The 24,455-nt window shown below is 38.0% G+C and overlaps 2 protein-coding genes across 2 annotated transcripts in view; one reads left to right on the plus strand and one right to left on the minus strand.

Moving 5' to 3' along the window:
• The window catches only part of LOC126162562 (ras-related protein Rac1), a 112,279-nt gene extending 110,542 nt beyond the window's left edge, over positions 1-1,737 (minus strand). The window contains exon 1 of the mRNA XM_049919151.1: positions 1,627-1,737. Coding sequence (XP_049775108.1) covers positions 1,627-1,661 — 35 coding nt within the window. The 5' untranslated portion in view covers positions 1,662-1,737. The remainder of the gene's footprint in view (positions 1-1,626) is intronic.
• A 183-nt stretch (positions 1,738-1,920) lies between these two features.
• LOC126162563 (WD repeat-containing protein 13-like) overlaps positions 1,921-24,455 on the plus strand; it is a 78,189-nt gene continuing 55,654 nt past the window's right edge. The window contains exons 1-6 of the mRNA XM_049919152.1: positions 1,921-2,021; positions 2,231-2,286; positions 15,619-15,735; positions 15,840-16,004; positions 16,087-16,240; positions 16,334-16,500. Of these exons, the coding sequence (XP_049775109.1) occupies positions 1,940-2,021; positions 2,231-2,286; positions 15,619-15,735; positions 15,840-16,004; positions 16,087-16,240; positions 16,334-16,500 (741 nt within the window). The 5' untranslated portion in view covers positions 1,921-1,939. The remainder of the gene's footprint in view (positions 2,022-2,230; positions 2,287-15,618; positions 15,736-15,839; positions 16,005-16,086; positions 16,241-16,333; positions 16,501-24,455) is intronic.

Consider the following 24,455-nt stretch of genomic DNA (forward strand, 5'->3'; position numbering starts at 1 on the left):
TTATATCATATCCTGGGAAGGCGATTAATACTCATCTTACCCGTTTGGTTAATGTAGGAAACTGTAATTACGAGACCAAGATCTACATTCAGTGTTTTCTGGCTCCTGTAACTGACATCCAATACAGATAACAGTAAGCGTCTTTGTGATGACTCTTTGTTCACGGTGTTACTAAATGTCTTTCTGCGAATTAAAAGATTTTGTTAGATGCTATGGTCTGACAATATTTCGGGATAACATTATGTAACTACAGCAGTTGAAAATAATCTATTGGTTTCATACTACCGGGACACACTTCAAGTTCAGTTAGAACGGTGCCACGGCTGCGAGATTATCAGTTTTTAAATATTCCTTTGTATAACAATTTAGAAAGCACTTTTAATATAAAGTAAACAAAGAATGAAACCAGCTGAGGTAAAGCCTACTGTATGATCAAGTCTACATATGGCACTAAAATGAGGTATTTTAAAATCGCTCTACTTGTCTGAAGTAGCAGCACTCTATTTGGCGACGCGGTGGTGAACGGTTTACAAACAAGCTACGGCAAAAACACAAAAATCAAATCGAACAGGTAAAAAATTCCAGTGCTGAAGAGAAAACTGCTAGGTCACTGTAACTACACCACTTCATGAGGTAAATGTGATTTTGTTTGGTATTTCCCATTTAGGATGAAACTGGATTGCATCTGTACGTAAATTAATCAAGAATGAGACGATTTTCCCTTCTAGAAGTGAGAGAAAGCCATTTAAAAAAACTAAAGAAATTGCCACACTTTCAACAACCTGTAGCTTCCTGAACCTCTCTTGATACATTTAGTCGGCAAAGTAGTAAACTAGCAAATTGATATATACTATAAAATTATAAGCCAAATGGACTAGAACCAATTATGGGACTATAACATATTATGCAACTAGAAACTTGTCATTGCTTAAAGCCATTCGCTGTGATATCCTTAAATAGCTTAATGTTACTCTGTAATCACTTCCCAAAAGAAAAGAAAGGAGAACTACTGGTCAAGGCAAAAACTTATTCCATATTGAAATCAGCGGCATAAATATTTGTTCTAGCTATAACATGCACAGATTCTATGCAAAAATCTGCTAATCGCTTCTCGAGACATGACGTCACATCCTAAATTCCTCAAATACATTTTTTTACTATTATGTTGTAAAACATCCATGTTGCACGAAAAAAAAAAATCCTGAAACCGTCCAGTCGCCAAGACACTACTTGTAGGATAATGATCAGATGGTTAACAGTATGCATCAACTAAGTGTTAAGGCAGTTGGCTTAAGAGTTCAGTTTCTGATGTTAGTCTGTATTACAATAGTTTTTATACAGGCCAATTTTGTGTTGATTTTTACAATACAGGTCAAAATAATGGGCAACTGATAACAAAATACTCTTCCTGAGAATGAAAATGTACTTATTCTCAAATAAACCGATAGTCTCCACAGTATGATTAATACCAAAAGCACACAAAATATAACACGACCATAGCAACTGCTTTAACACCAACATCGGCGATGTCTAGTCGACGAGTGGTACATGTAGTACCATAAATAAGCCGCAATGAATCAACAGAAGTCTTAAACTTCTATTTTAAGTAATAGTACAACAACTTACCCATCACCAACAACAACACATTTAATAGCTTGCATTTTCACTGCACTGCACGTATCTCCTCTCCTTGACAGAATCAACGGAAATAAGCATCCATGGGCGGGGAGAAATATGGTGGAGATAGCTACTAAACTCAAGTTCTATACTTATTTTCGAAAACAATATTCATTCATTTTCTTTACATATAATAACTATATTATATCACTCACATTTTGTCGCGTATGTATAGAATAATATTATTGAAAATATTTTTAATTTTCCACTCTCATTTGACACTCGTATAACCGAAAAGTTGACATTCTACAACATCAAAATAATGGCTGGCGTGTGGCAACAGCAGGTGTTTGCTTTGGATGCGAAGTATAATGCTCATCGAGCGCCTAATCATCCAAACTTTAGTATGTGTCTTACACTCCAAATTTAATTGCTGTAGACAATCCCTGAAATTCTAGGCTTTGTTATGAAAAGTTTCACTGTTGGGGGGGACGGCACCAGCAGAGCTGTCAATTCGTGAATCAGTAGAAACACAAACATATCAAATGTTTTTGGAGTTTACGCAAAAGACTGCTAACGATCTACGACTGATATAATGTCTTGATTTTTACAGGAACTTTGTACATTCGCAGACGAAGCCAGCTTCTGAGAGAGTATGCCAAAGGAGAGGTAAAACAGTATTTTATAAACTAACAAATGTACGCTCATTTTTACTCCTGAAATAAAAACACCATAATAGTTTGCATATTTGCTGAACTCCGACTATTAAATAATGTGGTCTTGAGTTTATTATTTCAAGTTACAAGCCCTCTGCAGTTGTCATTGATTACGATGAAAAATGGATGGTTTAGTAGATAATAATAAGGCAGAAATGCCAGTGACTGCCATATAAGCATTGCTTACTCCCTATGATTTAGGTAGCAAACGAATCATTCCAGATGAGAATGTTATTAATTATAGACTCTTCTGATAGAAGATCTCTAGAGGGCTCAGTTCGTAACCAAATTCTTAATATTAGTAAGTTTTACCACACTACTGGTAATTTGTCATTATGGTGCTGCGTTTTTATGTTCATGAGTGTTCCTCACTTTTTGTAACACCATAGTTTGATCATAACAGTATTTTCCTGCGGCCCATTTTCTCATATTTATTTCTAAACTGGTTAGTATTTGCTTAACAGTCTCATCAGTCTTCACTTGAATCTGACCCAGCTAAATTATTTGAAACTAATGTACCAGTACTGCCAAAGATAACCAACTATAAACACTTGCAATTTGTGTATGATATATTTAGTGATACTCCATATTTCACATTCATAGACGATCTCAGGTTTCACAATGGTACTGAAGGTACTATTGCTTCTCCGTAATGTGAATAATTTGATGAAAGTGCCATTACCCTTGTGTGCCTATGTTTTAACAGCTTCTATTCTGCAAGTTTCTGTAGCAGTGTTCCACTGGTGTTTCTAATAATACCATATGCAACAGGTGTGGATCTTGTGCTTTGTGATTTGTAAATTTGTCGTAGACAGAATATCATTTTATTGTGAACGTGGTACAAGTGTCTCCCATATACCATCGTACATTCTGTATAAACCTATCTGCCCTCAGCATACTTGATACACAACCATCAAAAGGTATTTTGCAGACATATTACCTACTGGAGAAAGAAATTATTTTTATGATAAGTTGGCAGTTACCTAAAACACTAGGCCCTATTCAAATATGTTTTTTGAATTGTAATTAAAACTTACATGTTAATATGCTCCATTTTTAATTGTTTGATTTTGATTCAATATGAGCTATCTGTCATTCATAATTTAGTGATTCCATTATAACTTAGTGATTCTTAATTATCAGTGAAATACTAATTTAGTTGTTCCAGAAAATCATTGGCACTACCTTCACGTTTGTTTCCCAGAATTAATCTGGGTTCTATATCTATCGATCTTGCTTTGATACATCATTAAATGCTAGCATTAACTTATGTGTATTTAAGTAGTTGAAATAAAAATCTCTGTATTTTGGAACCACAGATCCATAGTTAAAGACCAGAAATACACCACCTGACAAAAAAAGTGAAGCATCCAGAAGACATGGTTGGATGTCAGTATAACTTTGTGCATGTATATACCATCGCCAGGTATGTAAATGATTCTTTGTGACAGGCAAAATGACTGCCATAGTGCATTAATGTTGTTCTTAGTGTTTTTACCTGGCCTGGTAGGGTATGTAAGGGATTTGAGCAGCATCAGTTGTCAAGCACCCACTGCCAAGGACAAGGACATGTTGTGTACTCATATGAGACAGCATTATCAGTTCCTAATATTGTTTAAAAGAGATCTAGTTGTGGCTGGCTCGACGAATTTTGCAGTATCCAGATTTGTGAAGATCTGAGGTGACAGTGGCCTGATGTTCAACTGCATGGGAACATGAGCACAGGCATGCTAATTGTCAAGGTTCTGGTCGACCACGTCTGACCACCGCAAGAGGGATCAACATATTGTGCATCAAGTACTGCTTCACATCTGCACCTGCCATCAGAGAACAAGTACTCTCAGCAACATTCTGTGTCATCCTGCACCGTTGGTTGGAGACTAGCAGCATCTGGATTAGAGAATTAGCATCCCATGTGTAGGCTGCCGTTAACACCACAATACAAAGAACTCTGTCTGGAATGGTACTATGACTAGGAAGCATAGACTACTGATGAATGACATCACATTATGTTCAGCAGTGGATCACAGTTCTGCATTACCCTGGATGACCATCGTCTGCCAGTATGGTGGCAACCTGAGGAGGCCCCCATTCTTCCAATGGTGTGGAGAAGCACATGGTGTTACTCTCATGTCGTGGTGTGAGGAGCCACCAAGTATGACCTCAGGTCATGGCTGGTGGTGTTCGAAGGACATATTGACAGCACAATAGTACATCATAGTTATCTTGCGACCTCATGTGGCAGTATTGTGGTGCCATTTTTCAACAGGACAATGCTCCTTTACATGTGATACATGTCTGTATGAACTGTTTGTGTGATGATGTGGTACTCCTGTGGCCAGCAGGATCTCCAGATCTGTTCCAAATAGGACATGTGTGTGCAACCAGCTTGGACATCAACACTGTCCCAGTGCCAGTAGTCAGGATATCAAGGACCCATTCCTATAGTTGTGGGCCATTTTACCTCAGTAGCAGATGCAGTTGCTGTATGATATCTTTCCATCCAGACAATACAGGGTGCAGCGTCGTGCAGATAAGTGGGCTCTTACTGGCAAGTTGTTAAATTTGTTTCTTCTCTCATGTTCTTTTGACTTTTGAATCCCAACTGTTTCATTCCCCCTCCTCCACCTCTCCTCAACTTCCTTTCAGTCCGTAATCATACTCTGCAGATTCTAAGATTGCATGAAGTAGAACCTCCAGGGAAGTGGAATGAGTCAGAGTATATGTTAACAAAAGACATGCGAATCATACAAACTTTGTCTCAACGCTGTATTAACAATAAACTATCACTATACTGTGTAGTGCCAATTATGCTTGTGCCAGCTAAATTGAAACCAGTAAATTAATAACAAAGTTCATACTCTAAAAAAATTTGATGCTTTCTTATTTATATTACCTGCTAGAGGTAGCTTAATATGTAGTTGCTTACAATGATATTTTTCAAAGAAAATAGTTATGTGCATCTGTAAACACAGTGTCTTGTTTATAGTATTCACACATTACTACTTGTCATAAAGCATTACAGTACACTGATATTTGCCATACAGCTAAAAGAATTTTTCAATCTTCGAGTGTTGATGTTGAGTGGAAGTGGGTACTGAGGTGTGTTTTTACTTTTCTTTTGAATTGATTAGGAGTCCTGATTTTTTAATTTATGTTCGATTGGAGGCATGTGAAATACCTTTATGCCAAAGTCAATTTGATCTAAACATCGACAAGGATATAAAGTCTGCATGAAATTTATTTTCTTTGGTTGCAACTGCTGACATTTTAATGCAGCTTAAACTGATTTCTGTCGCCAGAAAAAAGAAAAAAAAGCATTAAGGAATAACTGTACCTGGAAGTAAGAGTAGTGTAGTGCTTTAAAAATGGCCTCTCCAAGGTGCCAGTTATCTATTTGAAACAATATTCTTGCTTCTCACTTCCACTGAATAAATAAGTTTTTTACTTTATATGCACTTCCCACTACAAAAGTTCGTGAGATAACAAGGAGTGAAAAAAATGCAGTAGAAGCCAACACTCTTGCCATTAGGTCGACACAGATAGAAAGAAATTTCTAAGGTCAAAATATTGTGAACGAAGGTTCTTGATTATTTTATTCATGTGGTATTCCTCTTTAACTTGTTGTCTAACTGAACTCCTACGGAGCTTACACAGAGAGTTTTGTATAGTGTGTGACCACTAATGTCAGTTTCTGATGCTAGCAGGTCACTTTTGCTTGTTTGAAATTGTGTAATACTGGTCTTTGTGAGATGAGTTCTTAAACTCTGTACTGTGAATCAGTTGTAGGTCTGTTTAGCTATCATTTGACCCAAGTCTGGTAAGGCTGAGTTTGTACCCTTGATTAATATTATTGTGCCATCAATGAAAATTACAGTTTTTGAACCATCCTTTAAAGTAATTGGAAGATCATTTGTGTATATCGAGGACAAGAATAAGCTCCTCAATGATTGTTGAGTGACTCCACTAGTTATGTCCCCCAGTATGTGGTTAATTTTATTCCTGTGACACCCCGGTAGTCAGCATATTGGATTTTTTACATTTGATGTGCATTTTGTATGTTTATAATGTTAGGTAGTAGATTGTCATTTGTTTAGACATGCTTGTATCTGAATCCTGGTGTTATTTGCTTTTAGTCCACACTACTGATTTCCACAGGGCTCTCTGAAAGTCTGACATCTGTGGCAAGGATACAGAGCCCTGGGTATTGACATACAAATTTATTGGGACAGTGTTACCCTCGTTAGCTTGTAACATCAGTGGATGGAAACCTGACAGTGTTGTTTATGGGTACTGTAGGTGCCATCATGTATTGGTGTGAAAAGTTGATGCGAAGTATGTCCTGCTTTGTTTCAGTCACCATTGGTAAATGTAGAAGTGAGGCCGTATCTGGGCAATAACTTCCACTTAATTTGCCAGTAGAATAAAACTACTGCTGTAAGTGAAGTACCTCATTGGATTCCTTCTACCAGTTCTTTGTGCCCACTAAGCAGATGTGTTTACATATTTTTTAATAATAATAATAATTATTATTATTATGATACTTCTGTCATGCTGTTTTTGTCTGTCAGAAGAGTACAAGAACACATCTGTAGTTAAATACTGACCCACCTAGCCAGTAGGCCTACCTTACAGTTGTCTTTAGGCTGTTTTTATCTAACCGATGTAATATATAGTAAGAAAGAGTTGCAAGAATTAATAATAATAAAAAAAACATGCAGTTCAACCCCATAACTCTGGAAGTTACATTCTTATCTATGTTGTAAATGGAAATTAAGGAGAAGGTGAAGTTTCGGGAGAAGGCAGTAGTGTCATAAACAATTCATGTGTTTGAGAGCATCCCTTTTCTGTTGTACCTGTTGGATAACAAACCTGTAGTTTGGACTGTCATTACCTTGTTTATTTGAAGAGCTATAGAATAAAGTTTTCTTATTAATTAATTATTTGAACAAATATGAAATGAGATTTTGTAATTAACTATTCATTGTGAACATGTGGAATCATTGATATGTAGCTTTAGTTCATTCACCCTAATAACATACAATGGGATAATCCAAGCCAAGGACAACTGTTCCTTAGGTACAACTGTCTAGTCACATATATTAACATGATGATAAATGATTTGTCTAATTATTATGTCAAGTAAAACTTCCTGGCAGATTAAAACTGTGTGCCCGACCGAGACTCGAACTCGGGACCTTTGCCTTTCGCGGGCAAGTGCTCTACCATCTGAGCTACCGAAGCACGACTCACGCCTGGTACTCACAGCTTTACTTCAGCCAGTACCTCGTCTCCTACCTTCCAAACTTTACAGAAGCTCTCCTGCGAACCTTGCAGAACTAGCACTCCTGAAAGAAAGGATATTGCGGAGACATGGCTTAGCCACAGCCTGGGGGATGTTTCCAGAATGAGATTTTCACTCTGCAGCGGAGTGTACGCTGATATGAAACTTCCTGGCAGATTAAAACTGTGTGCCCGACTGAGACTCGAACTCGGGACCTTTGCCTTTCGCGGGCAAGTGCTCTACTGCACTTGCCCGCGAAAGGCAAAGGTCCCGAGTTCGAGTCTCGGTCGGGCACACAGTTTTAATCTGCCAGGAAGTTTCATATCAGTGTACACTCCGCTGCAGAGTGAAAATCTCATTCTGGAAACATCCCCCAGGCTGTGGCTAAGCCATGTCTCCGCAATATCCTTTCTTTCAGGAGTGCTAGTTCTGCAAGGTTCGCAGGAGAGCTTCTGTAAAGTTTGGAAGGTAGGAGACAAGGTACTGGCTGAAGTAAAGCTGTGAGTACCGGGCGTGAGTCGTGCTTCGGTAGCTCAGATGGTAGAGCACTTGCCCGCGAAAGGCAAAGGTCCCGAGTTCGAGTCTCGGTCGGGCACACAGTTTTAATCTGCCAGGAAGTTTCATATCAGCGTACACTCCGCTGCAGAGTGAAAATCTCATTCTGGATTATGTCAAGTAGTTACAATGATGCATTCCATCAAGTTGGACTGAGCCATTAAAGGTTGCATACTGTATAACAGAATCATAAACAATAAATGTGTCATAATAATGGAAAATCCAGGATAGAATGCAACAGTATTATGAGGAGGAAAGTTGCTACTCACTATATAGCAGAGATGCTGAGTTGCAGATAGGCATTGTGAGAGTCATTTTGTTGTACCTATCTGCTACTCAGCATCTCCACTATATGCTGACTAGCAACTTCCCTTCTCATAATAATGTATCATAATATTTAGACACACCATAAAGAGAGAGCAGTAACAAGAAGTGAAAAATGTAAACAGGAAATGTAATTCCTTCTGAAATGTATTTCAACAGCACTTTCAGTAGTGTTTTCCTCGCAGGCCATAAAGGAGTAACTGAGAAAGGAGGATTTTCACATCTTGATCAAAGTACTGTTTGTCAGGTGGGCGATGGTACCAAGTTCAGAGTACTAAGAATCAGTAATTGAGACTGCACTACAGTCGGTACTGCAACATCCTCCATGTCATAAAAGTAACTGAAAAGCAGCTCCTGGCATGACAAAAATTTGCAAAAGTAAAAGAAATTGTTTGTTACATTATTAAAATGGAAAAAAGAAAGTAAGAAAACTAGGATACTGTTACCTATTTGCAGTCGTGAGAAATCAAAAATAATTTAAAATTAGTGACCACCATATCCAGCGAATTAATATTTTTAGTGCAATTACGGATACAGGAGAGAAATGGAGACTTCTCTCTCTCTCTCTCTCTCTCTCTCTCTGTGTGTGTGTGTGTGTGTGTGTGTGTGTGTGTGTGTGTGTGTGTGTGATAGTTTGTTCGTTTCCCACCCAGAGCTTTCCATTGTCATATCAAGTGTGTAAATGGTATATTTACTATGGGAAACATCTTGTATAGTACTAAGGGATATCAGCTTCAATGAAAAACTCACTAAAATGATTACAGCAATAATCAATTTTATTTTTTCCCTGCTGAATCTTGTGAATGTGGCAGCCTTTAAGGATTGTTGGTGAATAGTGCAAACAGCCACAATTACTTTTAAAAGTGCTATATTTGAATCTCATAACCATTTTCTGGCTATCATGCCCATCCACAAATGGCTAATGTTTCTGATTTTCAACAGAAGCATGTTGTCTGATGCTGTGTTAAATATTTTTGTGTAGTACAGGAGCAGACAACATACTGCTGATGAAGGCATTAATTTAATCGTAAACATTAGCCATCTAAAGAGGCACATGATAGTGTAAAACCAGTTATGGCATTGAAGTAACATGATTTAAAATTAAAACTAGTTGTGGCAGCTGGTTGCATTATTCACCAGCAGAAATCATTAAGTTGTAGTAAGTGTGCTTAATGATGTACTGCACTGTTGCACTGACTTGATATGACATTCGTTGAGCATTTTACAGTCAGTCAATGACTTGGTGTACTTTATGAAGTACTGAAGTATAGAGTAGCAACACATTTTGAAAAAAAAAAAAATTCTTATTGTGAATGCATCAATGTCTTTCAGTCTTCTCCAAAACCATTGAGGTAATAGTATACTGTTGAAAATATGATTTGACCTCACTCATGTAGTTATGACGAATCCAAACACGGAAAATACATAGTACCTTCAGTGACCTGTTGAATGTGTTTGGTAGTATGGATCACAAAATTTTAACTATGGAAATCGTAGCTTCATTGTACTAATTATTGGCTCATTAAATGACAGGATGTTTACATTCTTAACAAAAAAAATAGTACTGCAAAAAGAAAAAAACTTACTTTTCCTACTATAACAACCCTCTATTGCTTGGGGGGGGGGGGGGGGGGGGGGCTTATTGACCAAAAACACAATGTCAACCACGTCTGACACACTTAAGATAATACCTGAACAGATTTGTAATTCATTCTCAGGAATCAGTTTCACTCTTAATCATAGAGAAGTAACTATGGCTTGTCCCCAATAATAGGTATTAATAGTTATGCTTGAAGTGAAGAGAAGAAGGAAGAAGATTAGGATGACATGCCTCACTGACAACAGGCACTTTAGAGACACAACACATACTCAGATTAGGAAAGGATAAGGAGGAAATTGGCAATGTCCTATTCAAAGTAATTGTCCTGGCATTTGTTTTATGCAGTCTAGGGCAAGCATGAAAATCCTAGATCTATATTACTGGTTGGGGATTTGAACCATGATATTCCTGAATGAACAGTTCTATTGTCTGCAAAAAGAACTTGTTTCTCATTTCAAATTAAATGGTAAATCATTATCATATAGACAAACAGCCAAAAACCCACAGTCAAACCATTCAGAACACTATTTTGTTTATCGTCTGTGCAGATGACATGGTATACCTATGTGAAGTACTTGTGTTTGCTTTTTTACAAAATTTATGATCATTGCTCAAAGTTATTGCACTATCAGAAGTAAACAATAGGTTGAGAACAGTAAGTATTTTCTTCGATTTAACAAAAGCATTTGAGAGTGGATCATGCAATACTTCTGCATATGTTGGCATATTATGGCATTATGGAAAATGCTCAACAATGGTTACTTCATATTTGAAGAGTACGAAGCAGATTATCCTCCAGCATCGACAAATAGAGGAAAGGTCTGAATCTGACTGGAGTCATACAAAGTGAGGGGTGTCACAGAGTTCCATTCTGTGTCCATTGCTTTTCTTCTATTCTCTTAACAGATAACACAGGTGTTATTGTGAAAGGCATGGAATATAATATAAATAATATAGCTAACAAGGCAGTCCGTAACAATAGTGCATGGCTCTGAAAGAACACTTAACTACAACAGAATGCAATGCATACAGTTTCTGACATGGAACTCTTGTAAAAGCAAAATTTTATTGTCCTGGTCTGATTAAAGGGTCAGTGGAGTGATTCAGAAAAAAAGAACGGTAGCTCCAAACGTTTCCCACGGCAGAGAGAGAGAGAGAGAGAGAGAGAGAGAGAGAGAGAGAGAGAGAGAGACGGAGCATATCAGCAGCGCCTCTGCTGGTCAGAGCACAGTGCACGCCACACAACACAGCCAGCGCCGGCCTCTGCCCTGCTTCTTCCTTGGCTGCCTGCATTGTGCAGTGCCCCATTGGATTTTGTGTTTCACATATGCCGTGCCGTCTCTGTGCGTCGTCTGCCGTGTGCACTGTGCAGTGTCTGGCGCAGCTTAACTTCGCATCGCACTCTGGCGGCGATCATTTCAGTCGCACGTCCTGCCCTCTGGGCAGTTGATGCGAGCAACAGGGCAGAGAGCCACCTTGCAGATAACATAGGAACTACTTGCAAAAACCTGCTTGCAAGGGAACGGACGATTTGTCTCGGAGCGGGTGAGTTCACCGCTCCCCCCCACCCTCGGAACTCGCCCGCTCAACGCTCACCCCACCGTGTCGACTCTAGCCAGAGCGTCGAGCAAAGCGACTCAGGTGTCACTCTGGTCTCTGCGGTCTCAGCTCACGCAGTAATACAGCTCGCGGCTCGACCTGCTCGACTCAGCGCCTCTGCATCGGAGTTCGTCCCCACTGGATATTGTTCTTCGTAGTAATACCGCTATGTATATTACATTATTATGTTATGTATACATCAATTGTTTTTATTTTATTTTTATTTGTTTAAACTGATTAGATTAGGTTCCTGATGACTCCTCTTACTATAGGATTTTTATTATGGACACTCGAATTTACGCTTTAATTACGAGCGAACCGATAAACGTATCGCAAAATGTGATACACCAATATTTTCCTTGTTTTATTCTGCGTAAGGCTATATGCAGCACTTTCATTTTACAGTCAAATTTATATTTTTTTTTTCTTATTCTGGTACGGATTTTGCGATTTTAGGCGTCTTCGAAAGGAAACGTTCACTTTAAAAATATATGGCTTGCGATGTATTTGTATGAGGTTAATGAAATTTTAATACATTATAGCCAAATATATTGTTAATGTAAATCTCAAGTTACAACATTTTCCGATCACCCAAAAAACCACGATAGTGCAAAATAAATCAATAATTAAAAACTTTGTCATATCGTGGAAATTTCAATAAACAATACAAAATTCTTACTCATTATCTGTGTTACTTCAAAATAGGAACAAATAAGATCAAAATACAGGTATAGTACTGGAATAAACCAAGTTTAAAGGGCAATGTGCCTTCCATTTATTTTCTATTGTAAATGAGTGGTGAGTCATGAAAAAGAGCTAATTCATTTCAGGGAGTGAACAGTTCTGATCCAATCTCTGAAAAGAACAGTTTTGCCCATCTCTTAACACACACACACACAATGCAGCACCAAGGAGGAGTGGGGCAGCACAAATGAAAGTTAGTAGGCATGTTCCACATCTGGAATACGATTTCTATACAAATTTCATGCCATTCGCATAGGAGTGGCGTTAGTAGTGCCACTGTGAGGATGAAAATCAGGTTTCCTTTGAATATACACTGTAACAGTTGTGAGTTAGTTATCTTCGAGATTGGATGTGGTGAGTTGATGTTAGTCAAGAATGCCATTAAGGTGACAAAGATGCCAGTATCAGCACCACACCATGTTTGAACAAGGTCGTGTAACAGGGCTACGAGAAACTGGATGTTCCCTCTGTGATACTGCAGAAAAACTTAGTAGGATGCAGCCACTGTACTTGACGGCTGGCAACAGTGGTCACCAGAATGTAAAGTCACAAGAAGACAGGTCTCTGGATGACCACATGACATTACCGACAGGGAAGTCCATTGTGCTCAGTGTATGACTCTGTCACATCAGTAATTTGAGCAGCAGTTCGCACCACAGTGACCCAACAAATTGCTACAAATCAGGAACTTCAAGGACAGCTCTGAGCCCAGCACCCTGTAGCATGCATTCCATTGACCCCAAAACTGTCATTTGCGAGTTCAGTAGTGACAGGCGAGAGTTCACTGGAGAGCAGGGTGGAGGTCTGTTGTATTATGTGCCTCAGTGCCAGTGATGACCATATATTGGTTAGGAGGAGGCCGGTTGAGAGCCTGCAACCAACCTTTCTGTGTGTTACACACACTAGATCAATGCCTGGAGTTATGATCTGGGGTGCAATTTCGTATGACAGCAGGAGCACTCTCTTGGTTGTCCCACACACTCTGACTGCGAATTTGTACATCAGTCTGGTGATTCGACCTGTAGTGCTGCCATTCATAAAAGCATTTCACAGGGTGTTTTCTAGCTGGATAAGGCTTGCTCACATACCACTGTTGTAACCTAAGATGCTCTGTAGTGTGTCAACGTGTTGCCTTGGCCTGCTTGATCACCAGACCTCTCTCCAGTGAAGCATGTATGGGACATCATTGGATGACAACTCCAGCATCATCTACAACCAGCATTAACCAACCGTCCCTGTATTGATGGACCAAGTGTAACAAGATAGAAGTCCATCCCACAAACTGACATCTGGCACCTGTACAACACACTGCATGCGTATTTGAATGCTTGCACTCAACTTTCTATGAGTTACACGATTTATTAATGTAACAGCATTAACTTGTAATCCTCCAATATTAATCACTTAAATATATTACCTAGACAAATGTAATCCCCTTATCTCATCACTCTACAGCAATTATTTTTTGATGTTGCGATTTTTTTTTTTTTTTTCTATCTGTGTGTTTAATGGGATTTTTGGTTGTCCATATTGAGTGATTCAAAAGAAACTGCAACATTCATTCAGTGAACACTAGAAAGATAAACAATATAAACTTGGATAACACTTCCTTAGGCATTAACTGAGTAATATGGTGCAGTGGTTAGCACACTGAACTTGCATTCAGGATGATGACAGTTCAAATCCCCCTCTGGCCATCCAGATTTAGGATGCTTCAGGCAAATGCTGGGAGTGATCCTTTTTAAAGGACACGGCCAATTTCCTTCTCAGCCTTGAAACAGTGCGAGCTTGTACTCTGTCTCTAATGACTTCATTCTCAATGGAACATTAAACTCTAGTCTTCTTTTGTTCCTTGAGCATTGAACATCGAGGTGTGCACTATTTGGTAGGTTTTGTTTACAGTTGGCTTTCAACATAACTAAAAAAATTGAGTGTCAAATTCCAAATATTCAAATCCAAGTTGAAAGGTTTCCTTGTGGCACACTATTACTGTTCTGTACAGTAATTCCTCACAGACATTGAGAACTTTTCTCTATAATGTGTTATTTATTCAAATACTCTCTTGTAATTTTGCTGTGTTTCATTAATTCCTTTGTTTATGAGTTTTGTAACCAACATTCTGTAAACTATGTGCTGACTTTATTTTGTGACCAAGTAGCTAGTTTCACATGGTCCCACAGAGCCTGTTAGATAAATAAATCGGTAAGACAGATCATGCTATTATATTGAGATAAAGGTCTAGGAGCTAATAGAGTACCCTTGTCAAATATACAGTCATTTTGACTTTTAAAATGAACTTATTTCGACAAGAATTGCTTAATATAAAATGTACATTGTTTTTACTATTTTCTGCTTGTTGCTATCATCATCATTCATAAGCCTGTGTCAATTTTGCCTTCTTTCATTGCTATTAACTTCATCTAGCTGAAAATTTTCTTTTTTTAAAAATGGCATATTACCAAAATAAGTCTACTTGTCATGAAGAATAGTTTTGAATTGAGACACCTAATTTTTATAGTTTATCTATTCAATAAATTATTTGTATACACCTCACAATAATGACAGAAATAATAATTAAAAACCGAGTGAGGTGGTGTAGTGGTTAGTACTGTGGGTGGGCATTCACGAGGACAGTGGTTCAAACCCATGTCCGGCCATTGTGATCTGGATTTTCTGTGATTTCCCTACATCACTTTAGGCAAATGCCAGGATGGTTCCTTTGAAAGGGCATTGCCGATTTCCTCCCCCATCATTCCCTAATCTGATGGGACCAATGACTTTGATGTTTAGTCACCTCCCCCAAATCAACCAATCAATAAATAAATAAATAAAAATGAGTAATGGCAATGACTCACATGTAGCTAATTGATAAAATAGTTTAGATTGTGTGTGGTGTACAGACACATGTAATAGTACAGAAACTTTGCTAGCTTTTGTGACACCTCAACTTTTTCTCGTTTAAGTACGCACACAACTAGAGAGACTCTCAAATGAACACTGATTGAAACTCTAGTAAACTCTCTGTACTGTCACATGTGACTATGCACCATGCACAAATCAGTAGGCAATGTTGTCTTTCCCCCCTTTTGTTTATTTAGGTGTAGAGCAGTACAAAGTACTGACTATAAGAAGTATTGTACATGTGGGTTAAATTATGTGTGGTTGTTATTTGCTTACAGGATACAGTGTTGCGAAAGCAGTATATCAAAATAAGAAGCCAACTCCTGCAACAGAGGTATGGCCTATCATTTGATCAGAGCAGTCTCCGTAGCAGGAGTGCGAGGAGTAGCAGTCGGGTAAGAAAGAAGTTGTTCCAAAGAATGTCAAGCCTTATGTAAATTATTGCACTATCCATAAAAATGGAGAATTGTTTCAGTTGATGTAATTTATGCCAGGGTAGATCAGTGAATCTCCTGAGAGCTCAAGACTACAACAGGAAAGCATTATGAGTGAGCAAGGAATAGTGGTACCTACAAAACAGGCAGAGGCATCACGAGCTATTGTGGGTGGCACAACAATCGCTGAGAACTATGCTTTTGTTGGAGTCCATCATATATTTGATCAGGTAATCGTTAATGTGATATTTGGAGGAATAAATCTTTATCCTATGATGTGTTTCTTGCAATAGTATTGTCTTGCATTTTCAGCACACAGCTGCTGTCACAGTATTGAAATTTGCAAATAATGATCGTTCTCATTTATGTTGTGCATCTTTTGATGGAACTGTTTCCATATGCAATGTGACAGCAACTCCTCCATGTGTTGAAGTTATTTTGAGAGGCCATAAGAAAGCTGTTACAGGTGTGTCAGTTACATAAAATATTGAGCTATACTTTTTCCACTACTGTATATAATTGTGACATGAAAATTAATATAAGAACAATTAATTTGCAGATTGTGATTGGTCTGTTTCAAATGATCTAATGGTAAGCTGTTCACTGGATGGGACACTGTGCTTGTGGCATGTGGCAACACAGAAATGTTTAAGAGTTGTTAAAGACCAGATGGGTTCAGAAATGCTTTCCTGCCTCTTTCAGCCAGCAAATAATAATATGGTTGTTGTATCCTTTTGACACATTCATTGTAAAAGGATATCAGACTTAATAGCATTCAGTATTATTTTGGACTATAGATTCTTATTCTGTTCCACCCCTCCCTGTCACCCTCCCCTCTCCTGTATGTATGTTTATGTGAACTTGGTGTTTCGAAGTATTTCTTATTAGTAGCAGAATACATGAGCCTATTTACCAGCTGATGTAATAATAGTTTCAGCAGTTAATAAGTTGACACTCCTTATCTTCCCTTACAGAATTAATATCTATTTTCTTCAAACTATTTGTGCTTGTACCTTTTCTTTTAGATTCATGAAGGTGATACCAGAAACTTAAGATTCACTTATGTTTCCCTTGTTACTAAATCTGAACTAATGAATGTTATATGACTGACTGCCAGTTGAGAAATCACTCTGAAATTTTTAAGTAAATTCTTGAAAACTGTGTGTGTTTTGACTAGATTTTAATTCTATTGGTGATGGATAAACAAAATATTCAGCTCATAATGGATTCTGACTAATGAACTGATATTATTAGAAGAGCTAATAATATATATTTAAGTAAGTAAAGCTGTCCTCACACTGAAGGTAGGTTTGAACACTAAAGTTCTTTACAGTGCACAGTCCTGTTGGTATACCTTTGCCTTCCTCTGACTTTTGAACTGACTTATCCAGCCAATTGTAAGTAGGCTTACTATCTTTTTTGGGTCCTGAAACATTAACTTCATTTATTCAGTTGTACCCTCCACTAGATATAACGATAACTGCCTCAGTTTTAGTTCTAACAACTTAGTTCATGTCTAGCACTGTGGTATGAAAGAGTAGCCTCTTTAGCAGCACCCTCCAGATCACTGTTATTCCCATTTTTGGCATTAAGAAAATCTCTTATATCTGGTGAAGCAGTAGTATCAATAGCGCTCGTATATTTAGCTGTTCACATAGTCTTTAGCATCACCCTTTTCTTTATGTGCAACAGAAAATTCCCCAGTTCATAGTGTACAATTTCAAAAATTCATATTTGTGTTGCATGTTTACATTAAACACACACTTTCTTTTTACCCATTGCTAAACGATAAGACAAAAAAGGAATAGAGATAAAATTATCAAAAACATGTAGACAAGTTACTTCGCACATAAAAACAACATAAATACAGTGCCCCTGCTGTATTACCAAATGACTAAGTGAAAACTGGTAGAACAGTTAGGCACTCCTTCCCATTGCCATCAATGCTTGCTCCAAGGGCGGCTCAGAGAGGCAAAGCATAAGAGAATGTTTAAAAATGTGAACTCAAACATATAGGACTAAAGTTTAAAAAAATTAATAAGATAAAAAAAACTTCTTCCCAGTGGTAAAATTTTCAAACAGCAGACATTTTTGTAAGCCCGGAGAGCACTAAAAACCAGCACTGTCCAAGCTAATACTGAGCGAAAGGTAAGCCTAATTATAGGGAGAGCTACAGTTTAATGTTGACTCGAGAACATGATTGAACTTGACAATTTTCAGATTAATAAATCATTGCCAGAATTGAAGGAAAAAGTAAGTGTCAAAAAGACATAGGTTCAACAGAGCATCGAACTCGAGTCAACTGGATTTGTAGTTGGGCAGTTATTCACTTAGTCATAGAGTCACATTCAGTATACTGTAAAAACAGTATATTGACAGACTTTAGAACAAGGATGGAGTAGCCACTAATAGTGAAGGTAGAATTTTCATGACTTTTTGTTTGTAAAGAACTTGTTAAGGAGAACTTATAGAAGGGGAAACTGGTTTAGCATTAGTAAAAGAGTTGGACAAGGGACACCGTCTCTACAGTGCTTTCTAATCTGAGTCTTAAAAATCTTCAAATGTCTGGTTACAAAGGCAGAAAGTCTACCCAGATATGTCCGTGTGCTAATGATATAGCAAATATTAGCAGAAGAAGAGTTTCACTAGAGACTACAATAAGTGACTGGACAGAGGCCACACCTCCTAGAGGTTTTGCTATTAATGAAATTAAGACTAAGTACATGAATTTCAGGAGGAAGGAAAATAATAACTTTGATAAACTATCAGCGGATAAAGTATTAGCAATGGAGTGTGATCCCACTAACATAGTGGACGAGAAGACCAGGGCTCTCCGGGAGAAAACAGAGATGTCTGATACGATCAGCAGACAACTACAGGCCCAATCACCAGTGCCACCTGGTCTATACGATCTGCCTAAAATACACAAGAACCACAAATGGAATGCAGCGGACCAAAAACAGAATGCCAACGCTTCAGCAGATTGCAGTGAGCAGGAGTGAACCACAGGGGGAATGCCTGGCACCTCAGACAGAATTCCAAACACAGCAGACCAAAGATGGAACTCCCAGGAGCGCGTCTGGTGGCTGCAGACCACAGAGGGAACACTCAGAATGAAAGTATATTGAAAACAGAATGACAACATCCCAGAAGATCACAGCGAGCAGGCACGGACTGCAGAGGGAATGCCTGCAACCACCAGTGGAGGAGGAAGGCCACAGACATAAATACTGGATCAGATCCACTTGAGGAGCAGCCTCAGGTTGCACCTGATGAAGGTTACGAGCGACGTTACCAAAATATCGTGCAAATACGACACTGGTATCCGGCAGAACACCTGACAATCCAAGATGTCATTAGATTACCGGGGAAGCCTGAAGAGTTATATCTGCAGCTGGTTTCAATTTTCAACATGTGCAGAACTTTGACTGTTTATGACCTAATATTAAAAGGACAAATTCCATGTCAACTGAAATAAAACAGCACATCCTAAGTAGATGCTTCCACATATTTAAGAAATTATTGGCCTCTAGGTAATTAAATAGCCAGCTGTAATTTCAAATTTATAAGGTCATGATCAAGCCAGTTGTAACCTACAGTTGTGAAACATGGGCACTAACAAGTACTGATGAGCAGCAGCTCAGGATAAATGAAAGCAAGCTTCTGCTCAAGATCTATGGGGCAGTTCAGGATAACAACGGTCTATAGAGATCTAGAACAAACACTGAGCTGGATTGCCTCACACAAAAAGTTGACATTGTGAGAACAGTAAAAAGTAGGAGAATAGCCTGGCTTGGAAATGTCCTTAGGATGGGTACTGGACGAACAGCTAAAAATGTTTTTGAATGGAAACCCGCTGAAAGAAGGCAGAGAGGAAGGCCATAAAGTAGTGAATAGTTGATGTGGAAGAAGATATAAAATCTCTGAGTCAGAAGATGGCTGAGAACTGTGCTGAGAGGGTAGAATGGAGGAAATGTGTTGAAGAGGCTAAGACACATGCAAGGTTATTACACCATAAGAAGAAGAAGAAAGAATGAACTTATCAAGCAAATTTATTACTTTGCACTTATGGAAGTATTGAAGTTTTTGGTCTTTAAATTTTTTTGTTTCTCTAGGTACTGCTAGACCGGGCTGTTATATTTTGTTTTGTCCCATTTGTAATTGTGACAGTTATGATAGTAGAATGTACACCAGACAGTAGCATTATCTGGAGCTGACATCTGAACTTACAGGCATGTTAGTCAGGAGCCAGTCATATCATCAGAACTGCTTATAATAGCATAGAATGTTTGTAATTGTATTAGTGATTTGAAGGAATTATTTGTGACACTTCACATAAAGTTTTCACTCTGTAAATCTTCACCAATAGATTCTTAGCACTGCAGACCCAAAAAAGGCACTTGCAGTGGGGACGTGCAGCCAAGAAGACAATAGTAGCATCAAATACAGGAGTGTTGCGTTGATTAGCATAATGTCTTGATAGCTCATTGAGCTAGTTGACAGTTGGAAACTTAGCTGAAGGACAGTAGCATTAAATTCAAATCCATTTTGTGCTTACGTTTTGTATTACTGCATTAATTTAGTTTACATATGTTATGAGAGCATAGAGACTTCAGTTCATACATGTTGCAGGATTTGACCCTCAGAAGGACATGGGAAAGGGCAGTTAATAATGCATCCAAATGTAAAGAAAATAAATTCCTGATATGAGTTTGGAATCATAATGAATTCTGTTTGTTTCATATCAGACTTTTCTATCATATTATATGTGTCAGCTCTTGATACATTCATATTATTTCATGTTACATGTTTCAGCTTTTGTCATACTCTTGGAACCAAAAGTTGGTTGAAACCAAAAATAAGTAGCAGTGAAACTAACAATGGAATATGCGCAGAGGGTATGGGTTTGACACTAGTGATGGCAGTGTACTTATCACTGTAAAAAAACTTCATAATATATAATATATACTGAGATATACACAATTAACGTGCCAGGTAATCTGGGTGGAGATAAGGAGTGAACTTGGATGTGAAATAATAATCTGATGTTTCTACTGGCCTCTCATATCCAGTAACATAGTGTGTATCACCTCAGAAAAAGCATGGAAAATAGATACTGTGTGTAAATTCCACGATCATGCTGTTGCGCTAGGAAAAGATTTCAATCTGTTTTCTATACATGTAGAATGGGATTCAGGGACAAAAAAATCTTGTGACACTATACTAAACATATTTTCTGGAAATTATTTAGAGCAACTGGCGAGACATTCCATGTCCAAGGAAAATGTACTGGCTCTTCTGGCAATGAACAGGCCCAAACTTTTCAACTCAGTGGCTATAGAGACAGGAATCAGTTATTGTAGCATCCTTGATTAGTCAAACAAAAATATAAGGAAGGTGGAAAGATATTGCTGCTTAAAAAGTATAGAAGTGAAATGATTAGAAATTACTTGAGCAGTCAGCAACAAATGTTTAGCTCTGGAGAAGAGAATGAAGATCTGTGGCAGAAATTCAGGCTTGTTGTAGGCCATGTACTAGATAAGTTGGTCCCATGGAAGATAGTGGCAGATGGGAAGGACCTACCATGGTTCACTAACAATATTAGGAAGCAAATATGAAAGCAAAGAGAACTGTATAGAAGTTCAAACAAAGCCTAACCCTTGCTGGCAAAGTCCACAGAAGCGTAAGTACAGCTGTGCTTGAAGTATTCAGTGATATTGGAAGCAAAATCTTACCTGCTGAGTCGTCAAAGAACCCAAAAAATTGGTCCTTCGTAACATCAGTTAATAGAACAAATATTTTTTCCCAGATACTCCTATATCATGACGACACTGGAATGGAAGATGATCAAAGAATTTCCTAAGATACTAAACTCTGTCTTTCACCAAAGAAGATTAGAATGCAATTTCCATGTTTGACTGTCCCACAGATGCAAAAATGGCAGATACACGAAAAAAGTAGGTGCAGAATTTAAAAACAGTTAAAATCACTTGATAGAAAAAAGACCGCAGGAACTGATGAGGCACCTGTGAGGTTCTATATTGAATATCCAAAGGAACTGCCCCCTCACCTGTTATAGTTCAGAGTAAAATAACTGGAACAAAATAGCAGGCCATGTGACAGGAAATTGCCACAGGCTGTTCCAATCTATAAGAAGGGTTGCAAGATGAAACCCAAAACTGTAGACTTATAAATTTGGTGTCAATTTCTTGTAGAATTATGGAATGTGTATTGTGCTCATATGTGATGACTTTTCTGGAGACTGAACTCATGTTTTGGAAAACGGTAGTTCAAATTGATAGCTACCACTGTTTTGATAAACATATTTTGAGAGAGAACATAAATGCACAGTTTGATTCACCTGAATTATTTTGGGCCATCAATTGTAGTCTAGAGACTTATTGACTGCCACAAAACAGTTCCTTTAAAAAAATACTAGTTTGTGAATTATTTGCAGACTTGTTAATTACAATATAAATAAAATTAATGTAGCTGGAACTGATTATATCAGATGAGCTTGGGGACACAAGGAATACCTTGAAATTCAGTAGTTTATTCATTAAAATATGATTCTGTTATACTCAAGATGTCCCTTGCAGGTCACGAGTAATTGATCGAATTGTTAATTCCAAAATGTGTTTCAGCACACAAACTTATGAAAACCCTGAAGTTTGTCTCTGGCCTCAATTGCAGAAAAATTCTGTCACGAAGTGAACTGGGCTTGCAAAATAGTGAAGTTCTGCTATTTTGTCGAAAACTGACATTCTGAGCCCGTGACTGTGTACAAAATATAGGTTGGCTCTTACAGAGAAGACAATAGCAACCAGACACCTTTTACAATGCTATTTATTTATTTAAATAGCGCCATAACTGGTTTTGAATGGAAAAGTTCATCTTCAGATGGCTAGTTCACGTTAAGATACATTTTACATTAGCTTTCACTCTTGTTTTCCCAAATGATGAAATTTTCTTGGGATGGTGATGTACAGAGATATTTAGATGTATACATATGTATGTGACAGTAGGAATTTACAAATTACTGATGTTCCATTACTTACTATTTATATTAAAAGAGACTGGTTAAAATTAAGATAAACAAATAAGGAAGCCAGTTTGTTATAAAGTAATACAGCAGTGATATGATGTACATATTATGGTATACATTAGAACCAAAGTAACTGCTAAGTGGTAGATGTATGTAAATAAACATTACAACTGCAGACATATTATGTAAATATTATGGCATACATCGGAAGCAAAGTATATGATTCAGAATGGATGGACATAGATTACAACAGTGGACATTACATTTTTTTTCCTTTTTTATAGTGAAAACTAACTAGTGTAAAATGTATCTTAACATGAACTAGCCATATGAAGATGAACCTTTCTGTTCGAAACTGGTAACAGCGCTACTTAAATAAATAAATAAATAGCATTGTAAAAAGTGGCTGGTTGCTGTTGTCTTCTCTGTAGGAGTCAACCTGCATAGTGAGAGTTCTGCCTGTATACCAGTGAAGACACATCGGCACCCACTGTCTAACATGTCATGTACCTGCTCCAGCCCCTAAATATGTTGACCAATCCAAATCTAATACCAGATTTCTAAAGAAACAAAACAATTGCCACTGAAGTTTCATAAGTTGTGCTGTCAGTTCATGACTGAAAATTCATTCTGTTAAGTGCTCCATGGTCAGTATTCCTCATCATAATTCAGTAACACAGTAAAACCCACACTCAGGTGTTCCCTGGTGGCCATTTGCATTGCTTGGGATACCTGTCCACGTTACTGAGAACCTTCATCTACACACTGAAATTATAGGTCTGCTCAAACAAAATGCAGACTTACAGATTTAGATTTTCTGCAATCTCTGTCACTTAAGGCAAATGCTGGGATGATTCCTTTGATAGGGCACAGCTGGTATCCTTCCCCAATCGAAACTTCTCCATCTCTGATGATCTTGTCATTGATGGGACACATAAACCCTAATCTTCCTTCCTTACTTTTCTGGGTACTGAACATCTGCTACATAGGAAACAACGTGTATGAGAATGCAGGCTTTCTCGGAAAATCTCATTGAGAAAACCTTCTCAGCTTTGCCTGAAAATGGCAAGTAAGAAACTTGCTGGAACATTGCCAGAGAACGATGCATTGACTCAGGTGTCAACCTGAGAAGATTTTATCATCAAATGAACAATATGGTTTCCACAGCACCCAGTTTATTCTGTTCATTCATGAGATTCAGAAGATAATAGAAAGTGGAGCTCACATTAATACTGTGTTTCTTGGCGTTCAGAAAGCATTTGACATAGTTCCAGAGCATTGCTTGGTAAACACAAAACATGTATGCAGAATATACACTTTAACCGAAGACTTCTTGTAGTGGACTGGCAAGACAGCCAATCCACTAGGAGGAAGCCGAAAGGCACGCGTTTAAGCTCACGCAGGCTGGCGTGAGGTCTGGAATCGGACAAGGTATTTATAGTAGCAAAGAACGTACGTAACTACTGGAATACTTAACTTTAATTCATAATTGGTGAACATCGCTCTTGACGGTACATGTTTTATAGCATCAATAGTAACTGATAATGGCGCCTTGCTAGGTCGTAGCAAATGACGTAGCTGAAGGCTATAATAACTATCGTCCCGGCAAATGAGAGCGTAATTTGTCAGTGAACCA

The sequence above is a fragment of the Schistocerca cancellata genome, chromosome 2 (genome assembly GCF_023864275.1).
Source record: "Schistocerca cancellata isolate TAMUIC-IGC-003103 chromosome 2, iqSchCanc2.1, whole genome shotgun sequence".
NCBI classification, from domain to species: Eukaryota; Metazoa; Arthropoda; class Insecta; order Orthoptera; family Acrididae; genus Schistocerca; species Schistocerca cancellata.